Source organism: Mauremys reevesii, linkage group 27 (genome assembly GCF_016161935.1).
Source record: "Mauremys reevesii isolate NIE-2019 linkage group 27, ASM1616193v1, whole genome shotgun sequence".
NCBI lineage: Eukaryota > Metazoa > Chordata > Testudines > Geoemydidae > Mauremys > Mauremys reevesii.
This window is the reverse complement of record NC_052649.1, coordinates 9848813-9862334: the sequence shown is the minus strand read 5'-3', so window position 1 is coordinate 9862334 and position 13522 is coordinate 9848813. Positions and strand designations below refer to the sequence as shown.

The following is a 13522-nucleotide window of genomic DNA, read 5'->3' as shown; positions in this document are numbered from 1 at the left end:
GGACACATACCTGGACCTGAGCGAGTGCACGGAGGGGCTCCGGCTTCTCACTGGGGGAGGGTTGTGATGGTTCTTGCCTTTGCCACGTCTTGGGGGCATTTCTGCTGCCTCAGGGGAGCAGCATGACATCGGGCCAGGCTCATCCTCACTCAGTTTGGTAATCAGGGTCTGGGAGGGATGCATCGAGCAGCTCTCCATGCAGAGGGCCGACTTAATCTGCCCAAAGAGCTGAGGAATTCCGCAAGTGAAAACAAAGATGGAACGCCCGGGGCAAGTGGGCTGGATTTTTTACTCTTGTTTATTTCAAACCAGCCGGGGGACATCCTCAGCTACAAAGAGGCAAGAGAAACGTGCTTGTGCTGAGATGAAAGGAAAGTAGCAATACCGGTCCGTTTAATTCCTAATCCGGTTTCCACAGAGACTGCAAGAGGCTGAGCTAATTAAAATATAATTGAAGTCTTAAAATTATAGAGGGTGCCTGCATTAAGGGGAAATTAGTTAGATTATGCTAAAAATAAACTCAGCAGTTCAGGTTAGTGTTATCGGACGATCTTAAAGACTCATGCCCTGTTTGACAGGTGTCAGATTTTATAAGACTAGGTGCTTGGTTTCTTGCAATTTCACTTCTTTTATGTGTTTATATATCTTTTGAGTTATCTGGTTTACTGGCTATTTTAAGACACCTGTCACTGTGGTATTTAAGCACCAAACAAGGCATCACATTATATAACTGCACTCAGGAGGTCATCTAGTCCAACCCCCTGCTCAAAGCAAGACCAACCCCAACTAAATCATCTCAGCCAGGGCTTTGTCAAGCCAGGCCTTAAAAACCTCTAAGGATGGAGATTCCACCACCTCCCTAGGTAACCCATTCCAGTGCTTCACCACCCTCCTTGTGAAATAGTTTTTTCTAATATCCAACCTAAACCTCCCCCACTGCAACTTGAGACCATTGGTTCTTGTTCTGTCATCTGCCACCACTGAGAACAGCTGAGCTCCATCCTCTTCGGAACCCCCCTTCAGGTAGTTTGAAGCCTGCAATCAATTCCCCCTCACTCTTATTTTCTGCAGACTAAATAAGCCCAGTTCCCTCAGCTTTGCCTCATAAGTCATGTGCCCCAGCCCCCTAATCATTTTTGTTGCCCTTCGCTGGACTCTCTCCAATTTGTCCTCATCCTTTCTAGTGGGAGACCCAAAACTGGATGCAATACTCCAGATGTGGCCTCACCAGTGCCGAATAGAGGGGAATAATCACTTCCCTTGATCTGCTGGCAATGCTCCTACTAATGGAGACCAATATGCCATTAGCCTTCTTGGCAACAAGGGCACACTTTTGACTCATATCCAGATTCTCGTCCACTGTAATCCCCAGGTCCTTTTCTGCAAAACTGCCGTTTATCCAGTTGGTCCCCAGCCTGTAGTAGTGCATGGGATTCTTCTGTCCTAAGTGCAGGATTCTGCACTTGTCCTTGTTGAACCTCATCAGATTTCTTTTGCCCAATCCTCCAATTTGTCTAGGTCACTCGGAGCCTAACCCTACCCTCCAGCATATCTACCTCTCCCCCCAGCTTAGTGTCATCTGCGAACTTGCTGAGGGTGCAATCCATCCTGTCATCCAGTTCATTAATGAAGATGTAGAACAAAACCGGCCCCAGGACCAACCCCTGGAACACTCTACTTGATACTGGCTGCCAACTAAACATCAAGCCGTTGATTGCTACCTGTTGAGCTCGACCATCTAGCCAGCTTTCAATTCACCTTATAGTCCATTTAGCCAATCCATACTTCTTTAATTTGCTGATAACAAATGTATCAGTTTGTTCCCAAACCTCCTCTGTTGACACCTATTGTCACCTAAAAAGAATGACTAAGGTGTGGGAATCCTCCTCCCATCAGCTGCAGTGAAGACCCGATGCAAGGAATTCATTTAGCTTCTCTGCAATAGCCTTGTCTTCCTTGAGTGCTCCTTTAGCACTTTGATCATCCATTGGCCCTGGTGATTGTTGGCAGGCTTCCTGCTTCTGACGTACTTAACAAAAATTTGCTGTTAGTTTTTGAGTCTTTGGCTAGTTGCTCTTCAAATTCTTTTGTGGCCTGCATAATTATTCTAGACTTGTCAGAGTTTATGCTCCTTTCTATTTTCCTCAGTAGGATTTGACTTGGTCAAATCAGGGGTCGCTTGCTAAAGGAGTGGGTGGATCGGCTTATGTGGCCTGCATCTAGCAGGAGGTCAGACTAGATGATCATAATGGTCCCTTCTGATCTTGAATTCTATGATATGATTCTATGACTTCTAATTTTTAAAGGATGCCTTTTTGCTGCTAATGGCTTCTTTTACTCTGTTGTTCAGCCATTGCGGCCTTTGTCCTCTTACTATTATTTTTAATTTGAGGTATACATTTAATTTGAGCCTCTATTATGATGCTTTTAAAAAGTTTCCCTGCCACTTGCAAGCTTTTCGCTCTTGTGTTCCCTTTAATTTCCATTTAGTTAGCATCTTCATTTTTGTGTAGTTCACATTTCTGAGGTTAAATGCCACTGTGGTGGGTTTCACCCCCCCACCCCAGCTGTTAAATTTAATTTTATTATGGTCGCTATTACTGAGTGGTTCAGCTGTATTCACCTTTTGGACTAGATCCTGTGCTCCACTTAGGCCTACATCATGAATTGCCTCTCCCCCTTGTGCGTTCCAGGACTGTCTGCTCCAAGAAGAGCAGTCATTATTGGTGTTTCTCAAAAAAATTTGAGTGTTATAAAGTTTAGTCGTCTAAATCTAATTATACTGGCAATATCCATGAGTAACAATAGCCACATACCCTGCTGCCTAAACTTGACATCCCAAATAAACAACTTCCTTACTATTAAAAAAACCCGAACCTGAACTTTTTTTGTGCTGTATTCTGAAAGTCAGCAGACGCTGGTTAAAATGTAAACACTGCCCAGTAATTAACAATGGCAACTGACAGAACCTCAAACCATGGACTATGAAAATTGTTCAGTCAATGAATTACACTAATGTACCCAAGCATAGAATTTAGCTCCAAATGTTCAATACTGCTTGAGCAGAAAAAGTGACTTGCTATATTACTAGTTCCTACATCAGAGTTGAATTGAACTGATATTATTTTGTTCAGCCCTCAAAATTCAAAAGATCTTGTACATTTTTAGGTTCCTGTTTACGGCAAAAGCAATGATCTTTATATAAAACATTTTGAGTCAGTAGTTAGGGTAATGCTCAAAATATCAATTTTCTAATGTAGAGGTTAGAAGTTCTTTTTTTCATGTAGTTTGTGTTGTGGTTCTTAATAGGCACTCAGTATTTTAACTGCATTTTATAGCTAATATTAAAGTGTTATTGAAATCAGTTGTATGCAGTATTCTTGTAGCTGTGTTGGTCCCAGGAGAGTAGAGGGACAAAGCGGGTGAGATAATATCTTTTATTGGACCAACTTCTGTTGGTGAGAGAGACGAGCGTTCCAGTTTACACAGGTGAGCTCTGTATAAGCTGGAAAGCTCGTCTCTCAACAACAGAAGTTGGTCCAATAAAAGATATTACTTTACACACCTTGTCTCATTGATATCAGTTATAATTTTAATTTGTAAAGTACTCTTGGATAGATATGTACAAAATACAGTATATATTTGAACCTGCTAGTTTATATACAGTATGTGAAACTTTACTAATTTGGAGTGAAATTGATTAGCACCTGTGACACAGTAGGGAGTGGGGTGGATTGACCTGGGAATGTCTCTAGTTTTACTGGGACTGTCTGCATGGGGGATGGGAGAGCAGGGGATGACTTCAGGTGAGGGAAGGTACCTGAGCCTGTAACCTGAGCCAGGAAGGGGGGTGGGGGCGAGTCAACACCTTTGCCCCCGGAAACTGGATAAAGGGAGAGGGGGAGAGAAGGAGGGGGAGAGCCTGCTGGAGGGGGTTTTGGTTTCAGTTTTGTGCTGGCTGGGAAGAGGTAGGGAACCCCAAGTCTGGGGTCTAAGCTCCTTGCCCCCCAGAGAGACCTGGCTGAGGAGTCCTGTTCTCTGTACCTACAAGCCCTGCTTGGGACTGTGTTCCTGTCGGCTAATAAACCTTCTGTTTTACTGGCTGGCTGAGAGTCCCAGTGAATCACAGGAAGTGGGGGGTGCAGGGCCCTGACTCCCCCACACTCTGTGACAGCACCTCAGTGAGAGGCTGCAAAATGTTCTGCAGCATGCCAAAGAGAAGAATCTGAAACTGAATAGGAAATAAATTCCAGATTTCACTGAATGGGTAGAACATACACTCTGCAACAAAGGAGTTTGGTTGGGCCCAAAAAAGGTGGCGGCAACTGTACAAATGAAGACTCCAAAACAAAGAAACCTCAAAGATTCGTGGGCATGTTCATCTAAGCGTATTGATCCCAAATTTGTTACAGCTAAGTGCTCCACTCACAATGCTGAGTGAGGATAGTTCAGAATAACAAAAAGATGATTGGCAAAACAAGAGCTTTTGGGAATGAAAATAACTTGTTACAGTCACATCTTCAGTCAAATACTCTGAGTTGATGTAAACTGACATGGGTAAGGGGCCTGTCCTGCAAGATCAAGCACTTGCTTCTAATGCCCTGGCTAACCTAAAATAGAACTGTGCCCATATTGAAAAGAAAAGCTAGCAATTTTTTTAGGTAGTGAGCTGTTTCATGAATGTTTATGGGAAAAATAAAGCTAGGTAGAAACCGATCATAAACCATTATAAATCACAATACAGAAATTATTGCACAAAACGCTGCCTAGACTTAAAACAATTATCACTTAACTCCTTGTCCAATCTGAAATTTGGGCCTGGAAAGGCCTTCTTATACCAGACATGTTTTTAAAGGAGTTTGACGTAAAAACTCACACAACCCATTTCCAGAACAGTATTTGAGAAGCTAAAACAAGAAACACAAAATGCCTCAGCTGAGCCTTACAACAACCTCAGAGAATAAATTTAGATTGATGACCTATAGAAAAAGCCCAGTCACCTCCAACCATGCTTTTTTGTGGGTACTGTAGAGATGAAATTGTTGCATATGATGGATTTCTCTACAGATGAAATTTCATAATACTTACAGCAGGAGGCTAGAATCAATATATAGCATTGTAAGAATATCACAATGTGTATCACAATTCTTTATTAGGTCACCAGTTCTGAAAATTATGGGCAGAGCAAAAAACTTGGTACCAGTCAGACAACTGAGCCTTAAGTAGTTACAAGCCGCAATATGCCAGCAAACTAAAACAGAAGAAATACTATAATGAGAATGCCAAACAGGATATCATTATTGCAAGTGAAAGAGAAAGTTAGATTTAAAACAAAGTGGCTGGTGACTTGCTACGGTAACACCTATATCATTTGGACAGATCATGCATCATACCCACTTTATAAATTGTAACAATGAAGTCTGCATTCCAATAAACAAAATATAACTTGGAGGAAACTCTTAGCATTCACTATTGATACTATAAGAGGCAGGATATTGGGCCAGGGGGACTACTGGACAACATTAGAGCTCAATCCTGCAAGGTGCTGAGCGCTCTGGGTGTGACCCAGCAAAGTGCTTAAAGCATACTGTATGTTAAGCCTCAAGCACATGAATAGTCCCATTGACATTAATGAGACCACTTGGTTTTATCTAATACATAACCTTTGCCTGCATTAATGCTTAATTTGATATTGGAAAATGAGGAAGGTTATTCAAATGATTGTACCTTGATGGCTTGTTATTGGAGCTATGTAGAAAAAAGAAAGTTTAAAAAAGGATTGAATACAATATTTTCTAGGGATTTAAATAAAATAAATTGGCTTAACATAGCATGACAGACTTAATTATAAGGAACATTTTCCACATACAGTAATTCACCCTCTACAGGGCATTATATACCGGTAATTAATCTGCAGAGGTTAGTAGGGGGAATATCTAGTTTGTTTTAATAAAATAACCAGATTCAGTGCACTGTCTAAAGAAATGAGATTTTTTTTTGCAAGTTATGTCATACATTCTTTTGTTATGATTATTTGTGACAATGTACTCAGCCCTGTGCAAGGCACAGATATTGAGACCAGTCTCTACCCAAGAGAGTTTACAGTCTAGATTAGGTTTGTTCAGACAATGCAGACCAAAGCAACAGCAGCAAGGAACTCCCAGGTCATGGGTGGGTGGGAGAGACTTATTTCTATTTGAGCTACTGTTGGAATTTTGCAAAACTAACATGCTTCCTAGGGGATCTTATTTTTCTATAGTTGTAGTAGTTTCCTGACTTTCTGGTTTTTCTCCCTTTGCTAAATTTGTAACTCTGACCCACAGCTCACCCATTGTTCATTCGTGTGACACTGACTGAATCTACTAACTACATGCAGGTGAAGTTGAAGTTTTAGCCCTGTCTGTATTCATGAGCTTGAGAGAACTGAGATAAATTTTCTTGAATGGTAATACTCAGGTGGACTAATTAGACATTTCAAAGCAGAAAGGAATGAGATCAGTATCACAGAGAGTAAAGTCACTTCTGTAAAATCCTGGGGGAGCTGTACTTCACTAAACTGACAAATGCCACCAAGCAATAAGAAAATGAACTATCTGAGGATGCACTCTTCATAAACAAAATTAAGATGAGAGGTGACAGATTGAAACTACTTTCACATGACACTGGAATGAAAAAGGCAATTTGGGGGAGGTAATATCTTTTATTGGACCAACTTCTGTTGGTGAGAGAGACAAGCTTTCCAGCTGCATACTGGAATGAAACTTTGTGACCTATCCATAACGACTTTGCCAAATAAGACAGGTAGTGTGCAAAGAGTAAAGGATTCAGGGTTTTTTTTCTTAGCAACCTTTGTGTGCTGTTGCATATTTCTCTGCAAAGCATATTTTAATTAATTTTACAAGAGTAAAGTACAAAGATTGTTTTGGAACCCCCAATCCATTTTCAACTCTCAATAATGGGTGTTTTGTCTTGAATGTGCGATCTCGAGGGGCAGAGTAACTGTTTGTTCCTATTTGAAATTGAGAAATTTACTAGTGAAAGGGGAAGCATAATAGAGAAAAGAAATAACAGGGGTGTACAATGATGTTGCCCTGCTCTAACTTATGCTACCTTCTCATCTAAGAACTAGAAATAATTGACTTTAATAAGAGTTGCACCTGCTTATGCCTGGACCCAACACTGTTCCTACAGAATGCAAAACTGATAGATGATGGCAGCTCCCTACTCCTGCTCCCACCGACTGTTTAAGTCCCTTGTGGTGTTCCCCTCCTATATCATGCTCCTGCTGCCCCATTACCTCCTAGCCAGTTATCAGTTTGCCCCTCTGTGGTATTCCTGAAGTGCCTAAAATTGTGGACTAATAAGCAGAGGAGCTCGAACAGGCATGGAAATGGCTATTTTCTGGATTATGCAGCATCAAGAGCTGTGCAACACCTTGGCAAAAAGATATTATGTTACCATTTGTATAGCCACATAACTGCATTGGGCATTGGACCCTGATCATAGTTAGCCCAAACAACCTACTAAAGAAGGATGCACTAAGATGAAAATGCTAGTATTACACAGGATAATAAAATATCTGTATGTCCGAGATACTTGACCTCAGACATTATCTTTGCTTGTTTCAGGACTGTTTCTGAATCGCAGTCCTGCAAGAAGAAAATCATTTTGGTTTAAGTTGAACATTTGTCTCTAGCAAAAGACAACAGCTATGCCAGTGCTATCGGAAGATTCAGGTAATTGGTCTGCATACTTTCAATTTAAGAATGGCTGAAATCCTAGTATGTTCTCACACAAAAGACTATCTGTAATTTAATTTGTTAACTTAGAGTTGAGATTGTACAAATTCATTTCCCATCAACGCAAGTACTAAAAATCAAAGATATCACAGTATGCGTGGGACTGGATAAAGAGACGGGTTTCAGGAGGAACATAGTTTGGTGACACACCCGGAGTTCAGTAATGTAATCTGGTGGCCAGGCTCCTACTGGACAAACATAGGCCTGTCAGCTTGTAGAGCTGTTCTCTATGCATGCACAATAAAGATCATTTTCCTACAGTTCTGATACTTTTTATGTCACTTCTTTCTAACCAGATAAATAGCACCTGTTAGGACAATATTAGCGTCAGCTAATAGCTGACAGATCCTGGCATATCCATCCATCAACTCAGTTGGTACAGACTTCTAAAAGCATTATTTCATTAGCTAGCATAATGGGTTTCAGGAAGGCAACATGCAAACGTCCAGTATGGTATTTCTTTCCCCTTCCTGTGTCTCAGCTTACCTTTCTGCTATGGTACAGACCAGAGTTTTGTCTTCAGAAATCTGTCTACATATATTGCACAGAGTTAAATCAGATAGAAGGAGAGTGACAATCTCTAAAGGAAAATGTTTACTAAATCTCTAAATAGTTTACTTATTACCCTTGAAACAATTGTGAATGTCAACTCCTTTAAAGATAAACACTCGCAGGGTTTTTTCCCCTAAGTTTAATACTTGGTACGATCACAAATTGAAAAGCACACATCTATGTACACTTCTTTAGGAGTCTGCTCTAGGAGGGTTTACCATTCTGTCTCTGTGGAATGGTGTCCAAACCCTTTGTAGGACACACAAGCTCCTCAAAGTCTGGGAAACAAGTGATAGCTCCACAGTCTCTTTCAAACTTCCTTTGAATCTCTGCAACAACAGTCTGCAATTAGCACAGCCTGCTGAAATTCTAATGTTCTTCTCCAGTGAGGTAAAGAAGCCTGCAGTCTGAATCTAAAACTGGCAAAAATCCCTGAACTTTAGTCCTTACAGCAAACCATCCTTGCGTTTGCACTGTTTCACCACTGAGTTTTCCATGGCTCCCATTCCTCCTCTTTATAAACTTCTCCCCCTCCCCATTAGTTCCACTCTCAGAGAGTGACTCTGGGCGTGTCCTGCCAGCCTGCTTGCCTACAATGGAAATCACATTCACACAGTTAATGGGTACACCACACTCATTTCTTGATGATTCTGGCCCACGGGGTATGTCTATACAGTAAGTGGAAGCATGCCTCCCAGCCGAGGTTGGCAGACCTATGCTAGCTTTACTTGAGCTAGTGTGCTAAAAATGGCAGTATGGTTGTTGCAGCATTGGTAGCTCAGGCTAGTCACCTGAGCTCAAACCTAGAGGGTTGGGTGGGCTTGGACTCAGGTTGCTACCTCAAGCTGCCACCCCGCTGCAACATCCACAATGCTATTTTTAGCACGCTCTCAAGCAGAGTTAGCACAAGTCTGTCTGGGCAGGGAGGCATGCCGCCGGCTGCTGTGTAGTCATTCCCACATAGTTCCCCTCCCCTTGCTCGATTCTTTAGTGGTTATTAATTATTATTGATTTCCCATTAATTACTAATTTAAGGAGTTGGGGATTATAGGGTTCCAGTCCCAGAATCAGACATAACAGAAGCAAAGTTATGAAGTTTGGGTTTCCCAACCAGACACTGACGGACAGGGGTGGCGCTAGACATTTCGCCGCCCCAAGCACAGTGTCATGCCGCGGGGGGTGCTTTGCCGCTCGCCGGTCCCGCGGCTCCGGTGGACCTCCCGCAGGTGTGCCTGCGGAGGGTCCGCTGGTCCCGCGGCTCCACCAAACCACTGGACCAGCGGACCCTCCACAGGCACACCTGCGGGAGGTCCACCGGAGCCGCGGGACCAGCGGACCCTCCGCAGGCATGCCGCCAAAGGCACCCTGCCTGCTGCCCTCCCGGCGACCGGCAGAGCACCCCCCACAGCATGCCGCCCCAAGCACGCGCTTGGCGTGCTGGGGCCTGGAGCCGCCCCTGCTGATGTGTACAACAATGACACTCACTCTGAGGGCAAAGCAAAACTTTACTTGTTGGGCTAATAAAAACTACTTAAAGACACAACTGCTCCAAACCACATACAAAGATAGCAGTAATATAAAGCTAAGCTGATATTTTGTAGCATTCCTTATATATACTCACACCCTTAGGAATCTGGTGGTAAGAGACAAGCGGTCATCTCCTCTGTCCCTGGCATGCCAAATAAGTTCGATGGTCCAGATCTCTTTAACATGGTGATCTGGCCTATTATAGGACCTGATATTTGCCATGGATAGTCATACAAATGCTCATCTTCCTTTGCCCATATTGAACTTCCTCACCCTAATAATGCCGGGGTATCCTTATCCTATATTGGTTAGTATATTAATGATTTTAACTTATCATGTACGTCAATTTGTTGCCAAGGCAAGTTCATGGTTAAGCATCTGCCAGTATTTTTATCCTAAAATATCCAAGCCTAGCATCAGTTCAGTGTTTGTTTTGTACAAAATCCCCATTCCAGCACAATGGTTCCCAGTTCCCCAAAACTCAGGGTCACTGTTGGGCCACTTACTTTTGCTAAGGATCATAGGCCTCAAAGCCTTATGCTCATTGCTTAAGCGAATGCCTTACAGGATACAGGCCTGTAGGTTCCTTGCGTTACTGCTAACTTGAATGCTAAGCTAGCTCGGTGGGCGACTCCTCCACACAAAAAATGCCACCCACCTGCCTCAACAGAGGGGGACCTCGATGAGGCCAGCGGTGAAAGGGGACAGGCCCACCAGTGAGGAAGGGAGACACTTGCTAAGAAACACCACGTAGCTTCTCCACTGGGAGTCAAACATCTAGTTGTGAGGATGGTTGCGGATTGTCCAGCATTCCCCACCTCCCAGGATTCAGCCTGGGGGCACAGGGGGCTGTGGCACTTCTTTTCGCTCCATTCCAGGCAGGAGCTTTTTGCTTTCCCTGCAGCACCTTCAAGCCACAGTGGTTAAGTAGGAATGTGCTCAATACCTAACTGAGGTACTTGGGTTGAGTTGTTTATTTGTTGCAACTTGCAGCCAGTTCCCAGTGCAGTTAAGAGAATAAAATGAATGGTTCCCAGAGGTAAAAGACCTGGGCTTTTGGTGATGGGCCTTGGGCTCATGGGACAGGGTGAGACCTTGTGCCCTTTGCAAGCCAAGGTCCCCACTCTTCTGCACCCTCTGTCTCCTTAATGGGTTGGGGGTAGGGTCTAGGACTCAGAGACAGCTGAGTCCTGCCTGATAGGCAGAGGAAACCCGTAACTTGGGGTAGGTTTATATGGTAACAAGCCCTGTAACTCCTACACTGGAACAAATTAAATGCCTGGTACAGGACAGCATGGGTAATAGGTGGTTAGTGTCCCCCTCCCCTCTGTTTAAAGTTTAATAAAAGTTGTGACCTTCCTCTTAATTCTGTCTGTCTTTTTGCAGCTGTGTCCACATCAACAAAATATGGATCCTTCATACGATTTCTTTCCTTATTTACAACTCTCAATGCTGCAGTGCAAGCAAGTGGGTTACTCTAGCTTAGGTCCAAGCTATAATGTAGATGAGTGATTGGGCATTTCAAAGAGATACCAATGTTATAGGAACCCAGGGAAACATCAGACACAGGGAGCAAAATTTCACTAGTTGTGATTTTTTACAATCTTAGAATAAATGGATTCTGCCTTTGCCGGTTTTGGCACACGTAGAACATTCATGTAAGATCTGCTGTTTAAAAAGGGAGTTGAAAATCAAGAGCAATGATTGGAAATATTCTGCAACTCTCAGTATAACCTTAATTATCAGAAGCACAATTTTATTGTACTGGTCAAATAAAATGATAAACAATGAAATAACAGAGCGCTGTTAGTTATGAGATGAGATGAGATGTTAGTTATCCACAAAGCTTTTGTTCTCTATATTTTGCAATTAATTTAGGATTGCATGAGACTTTGGCCCTGTTGACATCTCAACTAAGACCTGATTCAAATCACAAAGAAGAAATGGGATTCCTTAGAGATGTCTTCAGTGAAAAAAGTCTTAGTTATCTAATGAAGGTAAATGTTTATTTCACAAAATTTCCTTTTCTTTGTGTTCTGTATTTCTCAGTATTCCTAATTTCTTTGCCACATTGTGTTACTAAGGATTGCTTGTTTTTCTATAGAAGAGAAAACTGAACAGAGATAATACATATATTAAAGTTACTTTAAAACAACAAACATGAACACTATCCTGTGAAAATTACTCTTTTTTGCTTGCTCTGAAATGAAATTTTGCCTAGTTTTAAGTGAATGTCATTTTGAAGTTGGAGAAAGCTGCCATCACTAAGAATCAGAAGGGGGATTCTCGTTACATAATTGATATTTTCATTGTTAAATTAATAATTCTCTCTATTTGGAGGTTTGTTTTTTTTTACTGTCAATTAACTAATTGATAAATGCAAGTATCAGTGCCCAGTAATGAAAACATTTTAGAGTGCAATAATCAGACTTTTCCTTTAAACCATAGAACCTCAGTCATAGGCGTCAACTTCTCCTGGCGCCGGTGGGTGCTCGACCACCCCTGGCCCGACTTCACCCCTGCCCTGCCCCCATTCTCTAAAGTCCCTGCCCCAACTGCCCCCTCTCTGCCCCTACTGGAGTCCTTCCCAAATCCCCACCTCGGCCCCACCTTTTCCCTACCTCCTTCCCTGAGCGTGCCATGTTCCTGCTCCTCCCCGCTCCCTCCCACAGCTTGTTACGCTGCTAAACAGCTGTTTCATGGTGGCAAGCACTGGTTGGAGAAGCAGGGATGCAGTGCACTCAGGAGTGGAGGCAGAGATGAGCTAGGGTGGGGAGCTTGGCTGCTGGTGGGTGCAGAGCACCCTCCAATTTTTGCCTGTGGGTGCTCCAGCCCTGGAGCACCTATGGAGTCAGTGCCTATGACCTCAACTTCACAAGATATTCTCCCACCAACAGCAGCAAAAATATAGCAGGACTATTCTGCTCTTGACATGGATCATTCATTAACACAGAGGTCCCCACACTGTGGGGTGTGCCCCCCCTAGGGGGCATGGAAAAACATTGGGAGGGCATGGGGGGCATGGGCCAGCCCCCATGGGGGACGGGGAGGGAACGCCACCCAGTTACAGCCCTGGCTCCTGGCCTCGCCCCCAGCTTTCTTGGCCCCTGGCCAGGTCTCTGTTCTCAGCCTCAGCCCCGCTCCCTACTGTGGGCCCAGCCTTTGCCTCCTTACCCCTGTCCATGGCCCCCTCCTTGGGAGCCACAGCCCCGGCTCCCAGGGCTAAATGGGGGCATGACCCTGAAAAGTTTGGGGACCACTGCATTAACACTTATAATATTTGACAAAAGAATATGCCCCATTTGATGTAAAAATATGCCTCATGGACTAATAAAAAGTGTCCAGAAGACTAATTTGGGGAGTACCACTATAGAATTAGTAATGCCAGTTAACACACTAGTAATATTAGAATGTTCATTTAAATCCTTTTCTTTGCTGATTTGTCATCATCACTGATGAGTATCCAAAGTAGTGATTTGATCCTGCTATAAGTCTGATCAGTGAGATCTGAATATGGGCAGAGTACTAACACATAGCTGTTAGATGATTATTTAACGCAAAAGGTCAAAGACATCAATCAAGTCTTCTTTTTCTTCCTCCAAGCTACACTGAAGGGAAGATTCTTTCAGAGGCATAAGGGATTT

The 13522-nt window shown here is 43.1% G+C and overlaps 1 protein-coding gene across 2 annotated transcripts in view; it reads left to right on the top strand.

Annotated features, from left to right (window-relative positions):
- Positions 1-13522, top strand: part of MPP3 (membrane palmitoylated protein 3) — an 82919-nt gene that overhangs the window by 36623 nt on the left and 32774 nt on the right. For both annotated transcript variants that reach the window (XM_039516387.1, XM_039516388.1), the window contains 2 exons: positions 7629-7736; positions 11757-11875. In XM_039516387.1, the coding sequence (XP_039372321.1) occupies positions 7712-7736; positions 11757-11875 (144 nt within the window). In that variant the 5' untranslated portion in view covers positions 7629-7711. The remainder of the gene's footprint in view (positions 1-7628; positions 7737-11756; positions 11876-13522) is intronic.